The sequence below is a fragment of the Rhinolophus sinicus genome, chromosome 5 (assembly GCF_057876585.1).
Source record: "Rhinolophus sinicus isolate RSI-liver-muscle chromosome 5, RSI-T2T, whole genome shotgun sequence".
Lineage (NCBI taxonomy): Eukaryota > Metazoa > Chordata > Mammalia > Chiroptera > Rhinolophidae > Rhinolophus > Rhinolophus sinicus.
The window spans coordinates 111879928-111900462 of record NC_142505.1 but is presented as its reverse complement, the minus strand read 5'-3'; the positions used below and the strand labels follow the sequence as shown (position 1 = coordinate 111900462).

The 20535-nt window shown below is 57.6% G+C and overlaps 1 protein-coding gene across 2 annotated transcripts in view; it reads left to right on the top strand.

Moving 5' to 3' along the window:
- Positions 1–8969: 8969 nt before the first annotated feature.
- FAM20C (FAM20C golgi associated secretory pathway kinase) overlaps positions 8970–20535 on the top strand; it is a 35047-nt gene continuing 23481 nt past the window's right edge. For both annotated transcript variants that reach the window (XM_019747478.3, XM_019747477.3), the window contains exons 1-2: positions 8970–9574; positions 11283–11461. In XM_019747478.3, the coding sequence (XP_019603037.3) occupies positions 8970–9574; positions 11283–11461 (784 nt within the window). The remainder of the gene's footprint in view (positions 9575–11282; positions 11462–20535) is intronic.

Here is a 20535-nt window from a genome sequence, read left to right as displayed (position 1 = left end):
TGCCGACATCGCAGCCGTTTGCTGGCAGGGAGCCAGGCCAGGAGATCGGTGAGCTAGCACTGAAGCCCGAACTCCCTGGTGGCTTTTCCTCAGGGACTGAGGCTCAGCCGCGGATGGGGCTCAGCGTGGGGAGTCATGGGCCAGGCTGATCCATCCGTGCTTGTGCCGGCCACAGAGGCTTTCCTTCGTCTGATGAATGCCGTTTCTGACGTCATCTTGTCTGGTGTCTTCGTCAGGGCAGCAGGGTGTCCTATCGGCTTGAGGAAGCAGATTCTGCAAAACGTCTCCCAATAGAGCATCACTGATGTGACCTTTAAAGCAAAAGGCAGACGCTGTGCTCATGACCATTGTATTGTTTAAGCCATCAGTGCTTTACAGGACATGACTGACATACTTCGTGATCTTTGACTACGAGCCACGTGACAACCAAAGTGACGGAAACTTTCAGTTGGAGCCTGTGCCTGCATCTCTAGATTCTGTGGTCCAGAACCTACACGCATCACTGTCCACTGCTGGTCCCAGCAGGAGTCCGCCCGTCAGCCATGCTGGGCTGCCCACTCCTGGGAACAAGGACTTCATAAAAACAACGAGCAGAACTGCAAGGTTTGCCTGGGAAGGCTCTAGGCTCTGCTGTGGGAGAAAGGGCTCTAGGCCCCACAAAGGATGACAGTTAAACAGGAGTGTTGGTCCGTGAAAGGATGTCAAGATTCCAGGAAGGACCATTTGGACAGGTTGCTCAGGCTGCCTGTGGGTGGCAGGGCTGGGTATCTGAGTGAGGACGAGAGCTCTCTGGCCCCTTTCTCTAAGTAGCAGCACCATCTCCAGGCCTGGGGCTCTGACTTCCAGCAGCAGGTGTAGCCCTCGGAGAAGCCAAGACGGGCTGGGCGGGGCTGGGTGCTAGCTTGCCTGCCCTTGCCGTAGGCCTGCAGAGGGTGCATTCCAAACAGGCCCCCCTCCCACTCCAAGACCCACATGACAGCCCCATCTCCGGCACTGTGACTGAGGGCTCTTTGGGGTCCGCCAGACCAGGAGTGAATCTCAGCTGTCATTTTCTCTTGGTTACTTGGCCCTGGCTTAAATCTGTGGGCCTTGGTCTGCACACTGGGACCTGAGAACATTGCAGCTCCCTGGTCATGTCCATGCACACATACACACTCACACGTGTATACAAAAGAAAGTCCCGGTGCCGTCCTCGTCCCTCAGCTACCGCCCAGAGGGGCTCGTCTTAGTCTCCTGTGACGCACGTGAGCGTCTCCAGCTTCCCAGCTCTCAGGCTGCGCGGGAAGCTACCTCCCCTGCACTCAGAACACAGGGCGTGGAACCTGCTATCGCTGCTCTGCTTGCACGGCCCGGGCTCGCTGCAGCCTGCCGTTTCAGAGGGACCAGCGCCCATGGCTGTGGGGCCTCCCTAAATGACCTTGGGCCTGTGCCTGCCCTGGCTGTCCGCAGTCTACCCCCTCGTGCGATGACCGAGGGGTGAGCTGTGCCTCCTTGTCGCCCACATCCTGGCTGGCTGTTCCTGCGTCCCTGTGGTTTTCTGACAAAGGGGCATGTGAGAGCTTGAAATGTCCTCACCTCCTGCTATTTTTGCAAGAGGCCCCAATGCAATTTTAAAAATAGAAATAATGAGGGAAAGCGGCAGCTTCTGACCTTGAATCACGAGGACAGGACAGGGTTCCCAGTGTCCTCTCTGGCTCGGGATGATAAATGGTCATCGTGCTACCTTTGTCCTTAGCTAATTTATCCTTGGCCTACAAATTTCTCTGGGAGTTGTTGTTTGCTTTTTGGAAATCTGGAAAGGTACTTCAGGCCTAATAGCCTTGCCTGGTCTTTTTTTTGGGTGGTCTTCGTCTGGCAATGCTGTGGGGAGCTGGTCCCCGGCGCTCCAGGGGCTTGCACTGCCTGTGCTGGGCCAGTGTGTGTGTGCCAAGAATGACCTCTCACCCCCCAGCTCCCGAGCTGTACCCGTCCCCCTGCAAAGGGACTGAGAAGGCCAGGTTGCCTCAGCACGCTTAGGAGGCTGTGTGTCAGGCAGTGTAGGGCAGGGCTGGGGCTCTGGGGCAGTGGTGGGACCCCACCATCTGGCGGCTGCCAGTCCCAGCATCTCTTGAAGATGAAGAATATTTTGCATTTGCAAAGGCCCTGGTGTCTCTCACACAGGAGGACTTGGGATATTAGCACTCAGACAAACTGGAACATTGCGGTTGTTCGTGTCCCGATAAAGAGAATGGGGTTGGGCCAAGGATGTCCACACAGATGACTGATGAGTGAGGGGGGAGGAAGGATCGAAGCCCCCTTGCAGGCCCTGCAGCCGACCACTGGGGCTCAGCCAGCCCTGTGAGACTGGCATGCGTCAGAGCTGTGCCTGGTCCTGGGGGCACCAGGCTGTCCTTGCTGCAGAGTCGGCGACACTGCGTCAAGCATCACGCTGGGGTCTGTCCTCACGGCTGACCTGCAGGCTCTGCCCACAGGCAGCACCCAGGTGCCCACTTCGGCCGGGCCCCACCATAGCCCCAGTGCCACAATCAATGAGACGTGTGACAAAAGCCATCTGTCATTCATAAAACACTATGGTGCCTTGTCCGCTGTCCTGGGGCTCAGCCAGGAAATGGCCTGTGAAGTTCTGAATAATGACCTCAAAGCATACTTTCCAATATAGTGTTTGAGGCCGCTGTTCCCAGGACTTATCTGTGTGCTGGAAACTTACACCCAAGTTGTTTCCTCCTCCCCAGCAGCTCCCCACACCCCCCATGTTGAGAACGTGCATGACACTCGGGGCCACAGGACCCTGTTCCTCTGGGTAACAAGTGTCAGTACTGCGTCCTGTGCCATTGGACACATCCACACACAGGGGCACCCTGGTGACCTCCAGGTCGTTGGGAGGGAGGGCTCAGCCCTGTCCTGTACCTGTCTGTTTCGATGGTAATGTTGAGAATGAGGGTGGACATCCTCTCTGGCAAGGGCAGTCAGGAGACCCCTCTGGCCACATCCACTAGGGCACAGCCTGGGTCTGTAGAGGACAGAGAGCAGTGGGCAGAAAGTGGGGGCGGGAGAGGACCTGAGCAGGACTCACCTGGGGCGTGTTGCTGACAACCACAGGAGATGGAGTTCTCAAGACAGGCAGTGTTACCCGAAACTGCAGGGGGTCCCCGTGTCCTCACAGCACCACTGTTCCGTCAGGGGTAAACTCACATCCCCCACCTGTGTGGTTTATCAGCATCAGTGTTTTGAACCAGATCCAGAAATTTGAGGGTTCTGGAAAAGACGTTTTACTGGAATTTATTCTCTCACTTGAATCTTGCATTGGCCTCTAAATACCAAATCTTATTTGTCTAATATTCACATTTTCACCTCTAATCACCAAACCTACAGATTACATTCACGCTTAAAATAATGTTTGGTGAATGCCTTTTGATTTTACAGATTGCCACCTTCTAAAATTTTTCTGCTATACCCAGGGAAAGACAGAATGATGTCACTGGCAACTCTCTGTGGGTGCCCTTTGTCAGAGAAAGGCAATTTCCCACTAGTGGGGATTTGCTACGACTTCCTAACAGGAATGAGTGTTGAATTTTACAAGGGTTGTTCAGCAGCTATTGAAGAATCAGATGATTCTTTCCTCCGTCTGCGAAGTAGATAAAGTGAAGTCGTCTCTGCTTCCAAGAGACATGGCCTCATCTGGGGCCGACCTCAGGGTACAGAAATCTCCATCTTTTCTCTCTGTTTGGAGCAATTTCCTTAACGTACAAAGTATCTGTTCCCTGACTGTCTGATGCAGCTGTCTGGCCAAACTGGCCCAACTTCTGCTTTTAGGGATAAATATTTGACCGGTTTTCAATTTCTCCTGTGATGATTGGTCTAGCTTTATTTTCTAGTACTTCTTAAGTCAATTTTGGTCATTTTAATTTTTCTTTAAAAACACCTATTTCTTTTGCATCATCAACTATGACAGAGTGGTAGGTACAGTCTTTTCTGGGACTTCCATGCCTGTCCCATTTGCAGTCGTATCTTCTCCCACATGCTTACTCTATCTTCTCTTTTCTCTCCTTAATCATATTTTGCAATATGTTGACTCTTATTGGTCTTTTCAGAGAAATGTCTTCGTTTTATTAGCCAACCATTGTTTATTTTCTGTTGTGTTTGTTTTGGTTGGTTCTGTATGAATTCATTCCTTCTTTATTTGGGCTTATTTTATTGTTCTGTTTCCAGTTTCTGGAACGGAAAGCTTAGTTCACTTATTTCTAGTCACTATCATTTTCTCAGAAGTGCTGTCATCACTCCAGGTTTCCTCTGTGAACCTCGCTGGTAGAGTCACACAGGTTTTAATACGTGCTGTTCTCATTTGCGTTCATTTTTGAATAGTCTGTAACCTCCCTTTGGGTTTCCTTCACAATCCCCAAATTATATAAAAGTGTTTGTATTGGTGGTGTTGATTTCCAGGTAGAAGTGGCTTCAAAGCATGGCTTCTGTTTCTGAAGCTGCATTGGTCTCAGTGATCAGACAGTTGCCTACCTGCCTTCAGAATTCTTCACATTTTTCCTTCTGGTCGATAGATGGTCAGTTTGGGTGGTCATTGCATGTATGATAGGAAAGAGTATAAATCCGATATTTGAATGATACAAAATGTAGAAAATGAAGTCAAGGCTGTTTATTTGCTTACTTTTGAGTTTCTTGATCTGTGATTTAAAATTAGAACAAAGGAGCTGTTTTCTGAAGGCCCCGAAGGCTGTGGATATGTAGCTGGGGAAACAGTGCCAGAGTTCCAGCGAGGGGCAGCTGGACATGCCAGATGGTCAGTGCTGGTGGCTGATGGAGGCCACATTCATCCATAGGATGCCTCCCCTCTCCCTGCAGGCCCCACTCAAGTACCTGACACGGGCCCAGAGGACACTGGTGACACTTATGTCCCCTCCCTATGGAGCTATCTCTCCTGCTAGTGTGCCCCCCTTCCCGTGTAAATCCCGCTAGCCCATCAGCCCCGTGCTAGCCAAGTCCCATGCAGGCAGGGAATCTCCATGCTCTCTGTTCTACCAGACAAGGGTTAAAGCCACACACCCCGTGACACCTGGGCACACAGTGGGTGCCCAGTCAGGAACATGACCCCCTCCTCCTTCCCGCCTCCCACAGCACAGCCCTCCCCCGCCAGCCCAGCTACCCCCACCCTCAGCTCCCAGAATAGCCTGTGACCAGGGCTGGCCTGTGGTCAACAGCCCAGGAGTTTCCCCAGAGGGGCCTTGGATGAGTAACCCTCAGGAAAACATCGCAGAATAAGAAAGGTGGGGGCACCAGGGCCTGAGCTGGTGGGCAGGTCCCTCTGGCCCCTCCTCTGCTCCAGGCTGGACGCTCTGGCTGGACCAATCGGGCCGGGGTGGGGGGTGCAGTGGTGGAGGCAGGCTGGGGTGTCTGTGGCCTGTGCTGCTCCCCTTTCTCCTGCCCCGGAGGAGTCCTGGACCTTTCTGGAATGTTCCCCAGCCCCTTTCCTCCCCCAACTCAACTCCAACCTCAAGGCCCCCCCCATATACCAGCTCTTCCAGACCCTGCCCCCGAGCAGAGGCATTTCCAGTTCTGCTGCCCAGAACACCACCCCACAGACCTCCGAGTTCCTATTCCCTCACGAGCAAGCTTCTATTCTAATGTCGCTTTCTCCGCTGCCTTCCCTGATCACCCAGAGTGTGGGGTTCCCTCTGTGCTGTACCTCGTTTTCCATGTAATTCCAGTCACCACTTGACACATTAGACATTGGCTTATTGGAGTGCCATCTTGTGGGAGGAAAAAGCCCAAACCATTCCCGGAGCAGTGACCTGACCTGGACTGGCCTGGCCCAGACGTTGAGGTGGGGCCTTGTGTGCGCGTCTACTTATGTATGTGCATGTGTGTGTCTCTGCATGTGTGTCTATGTGTCTACATGTGTGTGTCTGCATGTGTATATGTGTGTGCGCGCCTCTCTCTATGTATAGCTATGTCTATGGATATGTCTCTGTGTGGGTCTGTGTATATGTTTGCTTTTTGTGATTTCCATGGATGAATCAATTGAACCAAATCAAACTACTCCTCAGGCAAATTATAAGAACTAGGCGGGAAGATCCAGTCCAGCTTTTCATACTGTCCCTCCTGTGGCATGTGCTCTGTCTTCAAAGGCTTTTTTCACATGTGTCACCTTAGTCTGTTGACACCTGACCGCACATTGGATGGTTGTTTGTCGTCCCTTCTTTGAGCACCTGCTCTGCAGGCCCCCAGGGCAAAACTGTGCACAAGGCATCTGAGGCTCCTGAATTAATGGATCACATGCATTTTGGGGGAGACAAACAGTAAATCAGGACAGAAGTTGGTATTTCAGATAGCAATGGGTACTGCTAGGAAAATCAATAGTCGGGGGCACTTCAAAATTATCTGCTTAGTGACACAATGCTTTTCTAAGGTGACAGTTGAGATGAACCCAGAACCAGGAGAGGGAGCCGTCCAGCGGTGAACAAGAGTCCAAGTAACATAGGAGGTGGGGGGTGGGGCGTGAAATAAGCTGTGGGGAGGCCCCACACCTGACGTCCACGGCTCGTGGGGCCAGCCCACCACACACCCACCCCGAGGACGCTGAGCGTGGGAGGACTGGTGGGGCTTGCAGGCTGCGGGAGACGCTCGCTGGGCTGGGAGACCACAGACCTAAGCTCCTTCCTGCCACATGGCAACTCCTTGCTCCACCTCCCCCAGATGGGGCAGGGGGCTGCTTCTCAACCTCCATCTCAGTGCACACATCATTTCCTGGGCCCCCCTGGGTAATCCTGTCCAAAGTCACCTTCTCTGCACAAAAATGGTGCCGTCCCTGTGAGGGGATGGCGAGGGAGGCAGCTCCAACTCCAAGGACAAGTCTCCCAAGTGTTCCATCTCCTGGGTGGGTCAACTCCACCTTCCTCTTCTTGCCGCCCCGGATCTATGGCTATGTCTCCAGGAAGGCTGAGACCAGTCCTCACACTTGTTTCCAAAGGCCGCAGAGACACTGGCCAGGTGGTCGGGCACCCCTTTACTTTGCAGGTATGTAGTGGGGTCCTGCTCAGTGTGAGGCACTGGGCCAGGCACCAGACTCAATGGTGAGTCACAGGGACCATGCACCCTGAATGCACGGGAGAGAGAGCTGAGGTCTGCAGAGGGCGGGGAGCCGCCCCCATGGCACAGTGACAGAAGGACGCCCCCACCCTGGGCCCAGCAGAGGCTGCCCTCCTCTCTGTCCTGCTGGAGAGGCTGTCGTTGGGGAGATTCTTCTCATTTCTGGGTGGGGGAGGAGAGTCTGTGTGCTTGGAGCTGGATGAGTCTGTGACGTCTTCCCTGGCCTGGTTCACTCACCTCCCTAACTACGACTTCGGCCTGACATTCATACTCATATTCCCTATTGGGGCCTGGGGGTCCCAGAAGCTGTGTGTGCCCAGAAGAGGCCCCATTGTAGGTGCCCCTGGGTGTGGGTGGGCCATCCTGTGCATCTGGGAGGCAAATCACACAGACACACACACTCTGCCCCGCACAGTGAGGAGGTGCCGCCTCCCAAACACACAGGACCTCTCCTCTCAGTGCCCAGCGAATCCTTGCTCCGGATGCTAGCACCGCCAGAGTTAAGGCACCGGAGTGGCCCCCTCCGGGTGAAGTGAGTGGGGCTCCAGCTGGGTGCAGGAGCCTCGCGCTGTCCTAACGTCCCCTCCGGATTTGGGTCACATACAGCACTCTTCTCATTCTCTATGACGGCGTCCCCACCCCCACCCCCGTTCTTCGGCCAGGGCGCCTGGGGGCCCGCCCAAGCCCAAGCCGGGGGCTTGGGGCACAAGGTCGCCGTCTGGCGGTGCAGACGCCCAGCGGCTCTGGGGAGGGACTTGGCCTGGGTTCTGGCCCTCGGGAGGAGCCGAGAGGCTGCAGCTGGTGGCAGCCGGCCCCAGGCTGGCAGGCAGAAGTCCTGGGCGCAGCGGCCTGGCGGGAGGGCCCATCCACAGTGCCCGCAGCGGCGCGGCGCTCATCTCCTGCTGCACGAGCTGGGCATGCGGGACCCCGCGCCCTCCAACCTTCCTCTCTCGGGTGTCTCCGTTTTCTCTCGGCAAACCACGGAAGAAGGCGCCCTCTCCTTAGCGGGCCCGGAGCTGCAGAGGCATCGCGGGGCGCGGCCGAGGGGAGGAGAAAAGAGAAAGGGAGCGGAGTCGGCTGGGGCCCGGCAGTGACTCGCGGGGCTGCGGCTCCGCCAATCTGCGGGCGCTGACGCGGGGGGCGGCTCCGCCGTGCTCGGATATCTGCCCACCCGGGGCGCAGGGCACCGAGAGGCTCGGCCGTGCGGACCCTGCGCTCTGGGGACGCTGCTGCACCTGCCAGGGATCTCGCCTGCCGCTCCGTGTGCCCCCCACCCCCACCCCCCCGCGCTCGCCCTGGGCTCAGACCCCGCGGCCCTGCGCCCTCGTTCTCCTCCAGGTCCCCGCCTCCGGGCCGCAGCCTGAGAGAGCCGAGCCCTGCCCCAAGGAGCCGCCCCTTCTCCGCCGGGCCAGCCCGGCGCCTAGCGCGGCCCACGGAGCCGCGGATCGGATTGCAACGTGCGGTCATCACCACCATCCCCAGCCCGCCGCGCCCTGGCCGGAATGGGCCGCAACGTTGGGCCCCTGTGCGCCTGATGAGCGCGGCCCGGGCCCCAGAGACCAGAGCCGGCCACTGCGTGAGCAGGCCCTCATCCGGCTGCGGCCCCAGCTCCGCGGATAAGGGCCGCTGGGCCCGGCCGCTGAGGACGCGGCCGCTCGGGAGAGACGAGAAGGAACGGCCCCGAGATGGCTCGGCAAGCGGGCGCTTTGGCGGTGGGCGCCTTACACGTGGTGCGGGCCCGGGGACAGCCCCGGAGCTGGTAGCCGTCCGACGCCAGATGGACCTTGACCCGAGCCGCAGCACCGCGTTCGTGCCCAGCCGACACTAGAGGGGCACGCGCGGAGCACGCTCCGGAGGCGTCGGCCGCGAGGATGATCCCGCTGCGCAGGTTTCGTGCGCTCATCCTGGCGGTGTTCCTGGCGGCCTGCGCGCTGCACATCATGCTGGACCTGCTGCCGAAGCTGGGACGGCGCGCGGCTCGCCCCTCGGGGGAGCCTGGCTGCTCCTGCGCGCAGCCCGCGGCCGAGGCGGTGGCCCCAGGCTGGGCCAAGGCGCCGGGCCGCCCCGGGGAGCCTCCGGCCCCCGCTTCCGCCGCCGCGGGAGACTCGGGCTGGCCCAACAAACACACGCTTCGCATCTTGCAGGACTTCAGCTCCGACCCTTCCTCCAACCTCACGTCCCACTCGCTGGAGAAGCTGCCGCCTGCAGCCGAGCCGGCCGAGGGTGCGTTGCGGGGCCCGGATCCTGGCGCCCCGAGACCTCGTGACCCAGCGCACCGGCCGCTGCTCCGAGACCCCGGCCCCCGTCGGTCGGTGCCGCCCCCAGGCACCAGCGGAGACAGCTCCCTCTTGGCCAGGCTGTTCGAACACCCACTGTACCAGGTCGCGGTGCCTCCGCTGACGGAAGACGACGTCCTCTTCAATGTGAACAGCGACATCAGATTCAACCCCAAAGCGGCGGCGGAGAGCCCCAACTGGTGAGTGGAGTGGGGTCCCCTCCGGTGGGTGCCCGGCAGGCCCGACCCCTAGGGCAGCCACGCGCCCTCTGAGGATCAAAGCGGACCAGTGTGTCCCTTCCACATCCAAGGCATTGTGTAAGAGGCCCAGGGCCCCTGGGAAGGGCCGCGGCTCTTTGTCTCCAGATGATTGACTGCCCCCTTGAGAAGGGCTGCGGGCTTGGGAGCTGTTACCGGCTGCCACCGGCCTGAAGGCAGAGCGGGGGAGGGTCAGTGCCGCAGGTACAGGAAAGCAGAGCTGGCCTGCATGGCCCTGGCCACTGGCTTGGGTGACATCAGGCAATGAATGAAGGAGGTGGCAGGGCCCCTACCCTTGGCCTGGGGAGCTGCTGGCTGCCAAGCGGTCAGACACGTGGCGGCATTGCCCTGGTGGACACGTCAGAAGGTCTGGACCGGCCCAGTGATCCAGTCACTGAGAACAGTATTAGCAGAGGGGCCCTGAGAGCCTAAGGACGGTGCTCTCCCAGCCAGTGTGTGGACTGCAGCCAGCCTTGGAACAGTGCCAGCTGCAAGGGGGTGCCGGCCTCATCTATGGGGAGACACATCCCCCTGGAGCATCTCTTGAAACTGTACTGATTTAAACCCTTCCCCCAAGGTCCTCCTCAGCCACCAAGATCAAAATAAACAGATGCTGCAACCTAGAGTAGTGAAATATTAACTAGCAGCAGGGCCAGAATAAATAACTGCCTGCAAAAGGTTACCCAAGCCACCAGGGGAAAGGCCAGGTTTCCAAAACATTTTAGAAAATCCTTTCTCCTGTGAAATTTGATCAGGCCCAGTGTTTTCTGTCTGAACACACCAAGGGGTTGGTTTGGTGGACTATGGGCTTTGTCTGCTGGCCAGGTTCGAGGAAATGCTCAGAAACTTGAGAATTGGAGCAGTGGCCTGCACCTGTGGCTCATCGTAGGACAGCCAGTGGCCAGTGATGGAGCCAGCTGTCGTGTCCACTGGGGGACAGGAGTTGGGGCCGAAAGGCCTCACTTGCAGGTGAATTAGCGCTAAGACAAATCCACTTTTCCCTCCAGTGCAGCAGCAAACAGGTCTGCTCTCCCAAGGCTGGCCCCTGACTCAAGCTAGAAGGGCAGCCTGGTGGATGGCAGGCCCTCTCTTTGGGCCTTGGCTGAAGTGAGTGCCTGCCTCCTTCCTCTCTCCCCACCCAAGACTGATCTCATTAAAATTAAATTTAGCCTCTTGCATCATTCCTACCCCAGGTGGTTAGAACCAAAGCAGTTCCCAGGGAGAGTTTCTGAGAGACTGGGCGTGTCTGTGACTTGCACACAGTCTGTGGTCAAAGATGAGTTCTTTCTTCTGCCCCTGGGAAGGGCCGACAGCCTCTTGCACCCCAAGCTGACATCATGCTTGTCAGGCTGTTTTGGTGGCCCCAGGACAGACACGGTGGGGCCTGGTGCTGACGTCCTGGGTTTGGTCCTGCTTTAGTTATAGCTGTCTGGGCGGCTTGGGGGTAAGTAAGCATTATGGCCTCCAGGTATGTTATTAGTTGGTGGAACACAACCCCAGGAAAAGTGTGGACTGTGCAGCATCCTGCTGGAGCCGGACACCACTGAATAAGTCTGCGTTCATTTGGATCCAGAGTTAACACCTTGGCGCCCGCGGCCTGCAACCTGGCGCTCTGCTCTCTGCTGACTCTGGGTCATTCTCACTTCCACAGGCCACCCGGAGGTCCTGAGGACGAAGCGTTTTTACCCACCGGGGAGGCGGCCGTGGACGCCTATCCCAACTGGCTCAAGTTCCACTTGGGCATTAACCGGTACGAGCTGTACTCCAGGCGCAGCCCAGCGGTCGAAGCGCTGCTGTGTGACCTCGGCGCGCAGAAGATAACCAGTGTCGGTAGGTGCCCTCGCTGTGCCTTTCTGTGGGGTCGGCCTGCTGGGCCTGGCAAGCCCAGAAGCGTTCGCCTTGCCAAGCATCACTGCCTGGGAGATCTACGCCCCCCGCTGTCCACACTGAGGCACCTGAAGGCTTTGAGGGCAGGAACCCCCAAGGGCCGCCTTCTGCTGTCCCCAGATGAGTGAGGGCATGGCCATGCCACACAGCCCCTCCTATTGCATGCTGCCTTCCCACCTGAGCAGGGGCACAGCACTTCCTAGGTCACAGATGCCCCCCACATGGGTAAGGAAGGAACAGCCCTGAGGGCCGTGGCCCCCACCCTCGGTGTGACGGGAGACACAGTGGAGCATTGAGTCTTCTTGTGCTGGACCAGCATCCAGGCTCAGCCAGGGGCTCTTGTGAGATCGTATGGAGGAGGGTGATCAGGGTGGAGGCCATGCAGCTGGCATCCCGAGGCAGTGCCTTTGGGGGTCCTTTGGGACCCGCTGCATCGGACAAGAAAGGGCTCCAGGCACTAGTTTCAGGGGAACATGTCAGCACTCGGGCCTGTGGGCAAGAGTTCGTGAAGGTCCCTGTCAGTCACTGGTCGCTTGGAGAAGCAAGGGGAATGGGCTGAGGCCCTGGGGTGGGAACAGTCCCCAGGGGCTTTGCAAGGGCACTTGGCCGGCGGGGGTGGAAGGACAGTGGTGGCAGGTGTGGGGGACACATGAGTGCAGGTCCCCACGCTATGTCTCAGAGCAGGCAGTTCCAGCCACTTTCTTCTTGGTATCTGGTAAGCAGCCCTGATGCTGAAAGCTCACCTGGGTACTGTCCATGTGCTCACAGAGGGGACATACATGTGACCTGTGACACTGGCAGGGACTTTGCAGAGTTCTCCGGAGGTTTTTGGCTCTCTCTGCCCGGCTTCAGCTGTGTGCTGGGCACTCAGCTAGCATGGAAAGATGGACTTGCAGCTTCTCCGAGCACGTGACTGTCTACCCTCGGGGAAGGGGACTGGCCAAAGCAAGCTGGTGGTCTCCCCTACTTGCTTGCTGTCCAGAAGGGATGTGAGCACCTCCCCAAGCCCAGTGCTCCCCCCAGCCCCCACGGGAAGCTCAGCCTCCATCCTGTCCCTCAGCCCAGGGCTTCAGGCTGTGCTGGGAAGCAGCCATGTGAATGACAGAATTGTCTGGTAGACAGCCCCAGCTGGTGTCCCTGTCACTCCTGCGAACAGCTGAGGCTGCTAGAGAAACATCCGGTGCACTGAGTCTGCTCAGCGGGCTTTCCTGGCACCTCCGGCATGACACCCTTTTTCTGGGTGGTGGGCACTTGGGGGTGAGTCCAGCCTCTGGACTCTGCTGCCTCCTGACCTGAGTCCAAGGGGACAGGAAAGACGCACACTGACCAGGTGTAGGTACCACACATATAAAGTCTAGGAGCGTTTAGAGAAGAGAGGACCTCTGGAAGGAGGAACGAGGAGGGCCCTCTGTAAGGGGAGGCACAGACTGTTCTTAAGTGAACTGTAGGCTTTCATCACAGCGCCTTCCACGGGAGGGCGGGGCTATCCGGGAAAAAAAACACGAGAACAGCAGTTTAAAACTAGAAGGGTTTTAGGGAAGTGCAGCATTTCTGTTAAAGAGCCTGCTGCTGCCCGTGTGCACTGCTCTCTGCCTCAGTTTTCCCATCTGTCTAGTGGGCTCATGCTGGAGAACGTTGCATCTGACTCTAATAAGATGGTGGATGTGAGCACGCTTGGGAAATGTTGTTGTGCTTTGCAGGGTGGGCTTCCACGGCCACTCCCTTGAGTGCAAATGCAGGGTCTAGGGTAGAGGGAGGGCTGCAAGGATCCAGAAGCGGACCAGGCAGTTCTCAGGACATTGCTGTATGCAGAGGGCAGAGCTCAGGAGCTCAGGGAGCAGCTGCAGGGAGGATGGGCCTCCCAGGCTCCCAGGCGTTTTGCCGTTCCTGGCATCCTCTGCAGGGGCCTGGCCTTGGGGCACTTCACTCCCTTTGTTTCAAGGGTCCTGGGCAGTGGTGCCTAAGCTGCTTGGCGTCGCTGTGTGGTGGACAAAGCCGGTGGCTTGGGATCCAGCCACCCCAGCCTTCTCTTGGTGTGACCTCGGGTGCCCATGTGTCTCCTATGGGTTGTCTGATCTGACCTCACTCACCCCTAACCCAGTCTGTTCCTTGGGGCGGAGGGTCCGTCAGAGCCAGACTGGTCATTCACCATCATTCTGCAGGTGTCCAAAAGTGCTAGAAGGTTGACTGATGGGTCCAGGTGCTGCCCCCACCCCCACCCCCCTAGCAGAACAGCAGGCCTGGTGAGAGCCTGGTCCCACCAGTCACAAGGCAAAGTGACTTTGGGCAAATGCATTAACCCCTCTGGCTTCGGGCTGCTCACGGGAACACACGGATGGTTATAACCTGGACTCTATAGTCTCTGAAATCCAAATGTAACTCATTTGACAGCAAACCTGACTCAACCTGAACGTACATGGGACAAACCCTAAATCAGTGAGGCTCTTCATGCACCGTCGTTTTTCTCCCTTGGAGTAAATGTACACACATCCTGAGGATACTGGAGTGAGTTTAATTACAGGGCCGTGCCCCAGGCTGTTCAGGGTGACACGTGACGTATGTTCCCTATACAGGCACCAGAGCCTTTTGTCATCTGAAGTTTTCGAAATCCCTGAATGCTTCTGCCCCCCGGAGATTTTGAGGATGGACATGAACCCCAGAGACGTCCTTCAGGGGGTGTTGAGAGGATTCCTGGGTAAATAGACAAAGAGCTGCAAGCAGCCCTGTGAGGGCAGAGCCTCTGTGCCGGGGGTGGCCGGTGCAGCCAGGCTGGCTCCTGGAGAAGGGCTGCAGCCCACACTTGGCCCCGTCTCCCTGCTGCCTCGGGCCTAAATGCACCCAAGTAAGGTCACAGTTGTGGGAAGGCCCCTCACCTGTGAGCAGAGTGCTGCCCACACGCTGCTCAGGTGTCCAGGCCAAGGTCTGCAGGGGGCAGGAGAGGAGCTGGCCCAGGGCCAAGCAGCAGTCCCCTGGTGCCCTCCACTGAGCGCACACTTTCTGGCAGGTCGCTGCCCCCACATCCAGCTGGACGTTTGGTTGAAAACCCAGCTGTGAGAGACAGTCCCTGGCTATGGCCCTTGGCTTAGCAGGTCCAGCTGGGCAGGTTTGGAGACTGGGGTCCCTAGATAGGAGCTGTATGCTGCTGTTGGCTGGGCCCCTGCCACTGCCCCTGGCATTGCTGTGACCTGGCGGACCCTGGGGAAGCCTGGACGGCAGCCCCTTCAGGGGAGCCCAGAGGTTGCCTCAGGATTCAGGTTTCACCACCATCCTTTAGAGCACGAAGTGGAAAAAAAAGAAAGACATGGAAGTCACAGTGACCCATGGTGGTAGCGTAAGAAAGATTCAAAATTTAAAGAGCTGGAAATCCAACCCACCTTCTGACGGCCATTCTACAAATAGGGAAACTGAGGCCTCCGAGAGGGACGCTGCGCTGGCACCTCTCTGCCTCCTCAGCCGGCTGACCACGGCTGGCCACTTCTACCTTTGACTTGCTTGTCTCATTATTGAACGGAGCTGGAAACGTAACGGAGCGTGATGCCTGCAAGGTCCCCACAGGTCTCTCTCAGGACAATTCTGCTAAGTGCCCAGCTTAGAACCGCGCGTGAAGCCAGCAGAGTGCTCACAGTGGCTCCTGCCACTTGGAACACTTTCCCCCTGAAAAGGCTTGAGCCGTCACCTCCTCTGTTCAGCAGGAAATCAGGCATGCAGCACGTCTGCTCAGGGATGACAATTACGTCACCATCAGGCACAGTTATGGACGCAAAGAATAAACGGTTGAGTGACCGAGTCCGTACTTGGACAGAAGGAGCCACACTGGCCTGAGGATGGGCTACGTCCGGCCGGCAGTGCACAGGGCAGGGACAAAGCCGGTCGGGGCCTGCACAGCAGAGAACAACTCAGGAGGACAGGAGTCCTGGGCACGGATTGGCCTGGCTGGGATCCACGACTGGCTGGCGCCCAGGAGCAAAGGCTGCCGCAGGGGCTGCGCTCGGCCGCTGCCCTGGGTTCCTGGGGGCCGCTGGCTCTAGTCAGAGGAGGGCTCCTCAGGAAGGCAGTTCCGGCCAGAAAGGCCCCAGCTCCCCCTTCCGCCTCGGATCCCGGTCTTCGGGACCTGGCTCGGGCATGGAGAAGGAGAGCTGAAAATGCCCAGTTCGCCTGACAGACATGGAGGCCCAGTGCTGCAGGGGCCATAGACCATCCCAGAGCATGACTGTGAGGGCGCGGCAGGGGGCCGCAAATAGCTGAGCCCTCCCCAGCTCTCCTCCCAGCCTCTAGTGCAGGGTGTCCAAACATTTTTCAACGTTTTTCACCAAGGGCCATATGCGGTAAAATACACAAACAGCCGGGCCACTCACTCAAGGTGAAGTACGTATTGCCTCACCTGATTTATTTAAGTAAACTAAATAAGTTTTTGGAATTTTCTGCGGGCCAATTAACAATGGAATGTGGGCCGCAGTTGGCCCATGGGCCGCAGTTTGGACACCCCTGCTCTAGGTGCTAACCCAGCATCACCCCGCCCGCACCTCTCCACTGGGCAGACGGCAGCTGCGACCCCAGAACCCAGCACGTGTGTCTTCCAGTTGTGTTCCTTCCAAGTCTAGGACTGGTTTCCACCATGGCAGTGTGGTCATTTCCCTTTTGAGTAAATATAATTTTCAAAATGAAAGTGAGCTGTCTCTAGGGAAAGCACAGTACCGACAGCAGTCCAGGCTGGCTGCAGTCACGGCCCAAACACCCAGGGTGCTGTGCGGTGCACGGAATGTGCACAGCTGAGGCGGACACCTCCCGAGGCCCAGAGCACAGGCAGCGGTCACTCAGCCTCTTCCAGTCCCTCAAGTGGGAGCAGAAACCCATGGTTCTTGTCCCCTCAATGCCAGCCCCAGGTGTCATCACCGACGTGTGAGTGGACACGCCCCAGCCCTCTCCATGAGCCCAGGCCCTCAGTGCCCAAGGACAGTATAAGATGCCCTGCATGGCCACCCAGGAGTGTGGGACACTGTCAACCTCCTCTCCCCGAGGGGTGAGGAAGGCAGGGTGAGGAAGAACACGTGACCTAAATGCTCCTGGTGTCACACTCTCCAAATCTGAGCCATCCTTGGGCGAGGCCCTCACTTCCTCGGACCCTTAAACCAAGGCAGTGGCTGTGAAAACACCTGTGACCCCTAAGGACAGTCTTGCTTCACATTGACATGACCTTGGCCAATGGTGGTGACGTCAGAGACTCCCATTGGAGGCCTGGCAGCGCCTCCCGCGTGGACGTGTGTGTGTGGTCCACAGAGCTCCAGGAAATGGGATCAGTGCATTTGAAAGTGAGGCGGTGGCCCATTAAAGTACAGTTGAGGGTTCTCATTCGGAATGAGGGGACCGGTGGTGCTGGCTCTGGTTTCCACAGGAAAGAAAGGGCTGAGTGGTGGCTGTGCCCAGTGTGCAGGACTCAGGTCTTGTCCCGAAAGGGATCGAGGTGGCACAGGATGAGCCAGGGGCACATCACAGGGTCCTGTGTCTCCCGCGCCTTGTCCCCAGCCGGGCACGGGGTGTTGGGGCTCCAGCCCAGGCTTCACATCTTTCTCCTTGGTTCTTGGTTTCACTTGCCCTTTCCTTGGGGGGATTCCTAGGGAGTGGCGTCATCTGTGGGGTTCTCCTGAGGGACACATTCAGTGGTTTTCATCCTGTGCTTGGTCCTGGGGAAAGTTGGTGAGCAGTGCCTGTGGGCTAAGAGCTTTATCCCATAACACACTATGGTGACCTATTCATGTATGTTAACATGTAGAAACGATGCATGTTCTCAATGACCATTAATCAGTGTTAATTAATAGTGCACATTGACACAGAGCTGGGGGGAGGGCCTTCGGGGACATACAGTCCGTACGGTGGGACCCTCCGGCGGGAGGTGGGCTGGGCAGATAGGCAGTGGAAGGGAGCGCTTGTACAGGAGGCGCTGGAGGGTGTGGTGCTGCTGGGTGTCGCGGGAGCCGGCCTGGGTGCCCTACATGCTGCTGACTGGACGACGATGTGTGGGGAGAAGGTAGCAGATGGCTGAAGGGGACTCCCGGGGACGTGGCTGCTGCGTGTAGCCAAGACAATCTGGCCTTAGCCTGGCTTCCTGCCCATGGTGGGCTTACCCCTCAGTTGGGTCCCTCCCTGGGGCTGCAGTTGGCCGGGCTTTGTTGGATCTCTGTCCACGGGGACACGTGGAGACTCATCCGGGTGAGGGCACATCCAGCGGCTCTCGCCCAGGGCCTCTGTGGGCACCTCCTCTGAGCGCCGCTGCTCTCATGACACCTCCCCTTAGCTCCGGGCAAGGTGTCCTGAGTCACGACTCTCACTCTGTCTTAGGAAGAAACCCCAAACTTACACCATCCCTCTCAGGCCTGTGCTGTGTCCTCACTTTGTGCCCTCAGCCTGCAGGCGCGTCTGCCTCTGGCCCCACCGCAGACGAGCACCTTGGCTTTGCCAGGACGTCAGGCGTGGGTGTGTGGGTTTCTGTAGGGAGACTACACCACTTTTAGAGCAGAATCCCAGCTGTGTTTCTGAGACTGAAGCATGGCAGACATCTGTGGGAGGGCACAGACCCCAGACAAGAGAAAGATGGTGCCCAGGGCAGGTCGCAGGAGGCTGGCGTGTCTGGACTCCTCAGTTGCTGGGAGAGTCTGATGCCCTGACTTCTAATGACGTATTTGCTTTTGGGAAGGAGCTGGTAATCCAGGGGCGCAGCAGTGCAGATGGGACTTGCTTCCAGAATAAGAATGATTAAAGGGGCCAGACTTGCAGACTGTGTTGTTATTAAGAAAAATCAGGATTATAAGCCCTGGAAAGAGCTGCTGTACTGTCTCTCATTGGCCAAGGAAGGAATAACTAAATCCAGTGACCCCAGTTGTTAAATGGGTGTTGGGGACATCAAATGGGGCTTAATCATGCCATTAATTTTTTCAATAATCACTGCTGTCTCCATCTTACTGAAAACATAATAATTGTTTGTTGTAGAAATTTAGAATGCAGAGATAAGGGGGAAGGGAGTTAAAATCCTCGGCCGCTCTCTCTGAGGAGAGGACTGCTGCGCCCCGACTCACACTCACTCACCCGCTTACCACCTTTCACAAGAGAGCCATTCAGGGAGCTTCATGGGCTCTCGGCCTAAGAATCGAACAGGAGCAGTTGGCATGTCATTAGAAGTCCTGGCACTGCTAAGAGGGCTGACAACTCCGTCTCATGAGATTATCGTGCAGTGTCCATCCTCCCCCAGGCCCGGGCACTCTTGAGGATTTCCAGTGTTTTCGAGTGGGGTGGCAGTTGTTGGTGGCTTTGTTTTCCTAAGGGGGCACAGGCTGGGAGAGCTTCACTGACACACCAAGTCCCGCACTGATCTTGGGGCTGTGACTCAGGGCCCCTTCAGATCCAGCCAGGCTGTCCCGCCAGTGGCTGGGGCAGATGCTGCATAGGAAGGGATTGGGTCAAGTGGCCGGGCTGGGAGCATGGACACAGTGTCTGGCCTTGGTGCCCACAGAGGCCATGGGAGCCAGTGAAAACGTGCAGGGAGCTCAGACCTCCTGGTCATTCTTTGCACCTTGTGACAATCTGCCGTTTGAATATGCCCCGTGCTGGCGCCCCTGTAGATGTGGTGGTGTCCTAGGAGGTGGGTGTCATCCCCATGTCACCCGTGAATGGAACCCTGTGTTGCCAACTCAAATAGTTTCTCTTGACCCCCTATCACACTCCTGTGGAGGAGGCTGGGCAGTATCTTGAGCCCCCTTTAATAGAAGGGAAACCGAGATTAGAGGGAATGGGTGCTGAGGGTGCCCAGCCACAGGGAGCTGAGCACATTCTGCTCGGGCCTCAAGGCTGCCCCCCAACAAAGCCCTGCAGTGTGGCTCCCTCCAGTATGACACCCCCTGCTGCCTCATCCACTGTCTGCTTTCACGATCATGTCCACCCTTCTCACCTCGGCTCTTTCCCAGACCCCAGTAGCCCCTTCCTGACCCTGAAATATTCTCATGTCCCAGGACTTGGTCCTGGACCCTCGTTCACCACACTCTGCCCCCATGTGACCTCCTCCATCCACAGCCTTTGGTCATCTGTGTGGATGGTCCTCACATTTGCACCCACACCCCAGCCTGCACAGACCCTCAGGCCACTGCCCGCACAGGGTCTCTCCCGAGTCACCGCAGGCTCTCGGGCCATGATCTTCACCTCCAGGCTGGTTCCTGCTGCATCACCCAGCCACTCCAGCTGAAACTCAAGGGGCATTCTAGGTTTCTCTCTCCTCCACAACCCACACCCACTCCACCAAATGTTTCCTCAGACTCCCAGATTTCTCTTGAATTTTTCCATTTTTGCCATCTCTGTCCTCATCAAAACCACCACCGGCTGCCCCACCTCCCGTCTTCCGCCCCTGGAGCCAGGCCCCTATGCAGCGGAAAGTGGGGGGAGGGCAGCATCCACCTAGGTCCCAGTCAGTGCTGCCCAGCATCCACCACTCCTTCTTGGCTGGCGAGAACCTGCTGAGACCTGCACACGAACCCAGGCGTCCTGGCCCCTGGATGGGTGGGACCCCTGAGTGCTCCCAGGGCTGCAGATATGCGGCTCTGTCCTTCTAGGCCTATGCATTTCCCCTGCCTCCCAGCGCCTCTCTGTGACAGCAGCTGAAATGTCCCCTCCTGGCCCGTGGCTCGTGCCCCACAGCCTGACATCATCATGGTGCCTGTGGTTTACTGGTGTCCTGCCCAGTTGAGCATGGACTCTGGGGGCCGCTGTGCCTCGCTTTTCTCAGTCACTCCTATGACATCAGCATGGCCAGTGGTATGGACACAGAAGGCCTTCCATGAACACTGGACCAGCCGTTGCATGGCCTGCCTTGGGTGGCCTGGAGCCCACCCCTTGCAGAGGATAGGGCCAGGTTGGCCAGCTGAGCTCCTGGGGCTGCCACAGCCAAGCTGCCCCCGTGGAACCCCGAGTGCCTTCCATCCGCAGTCAGGGGAGAGCAGGTCCCTTCGTAAAGTCTTTAGGCTTCACAGCTGATA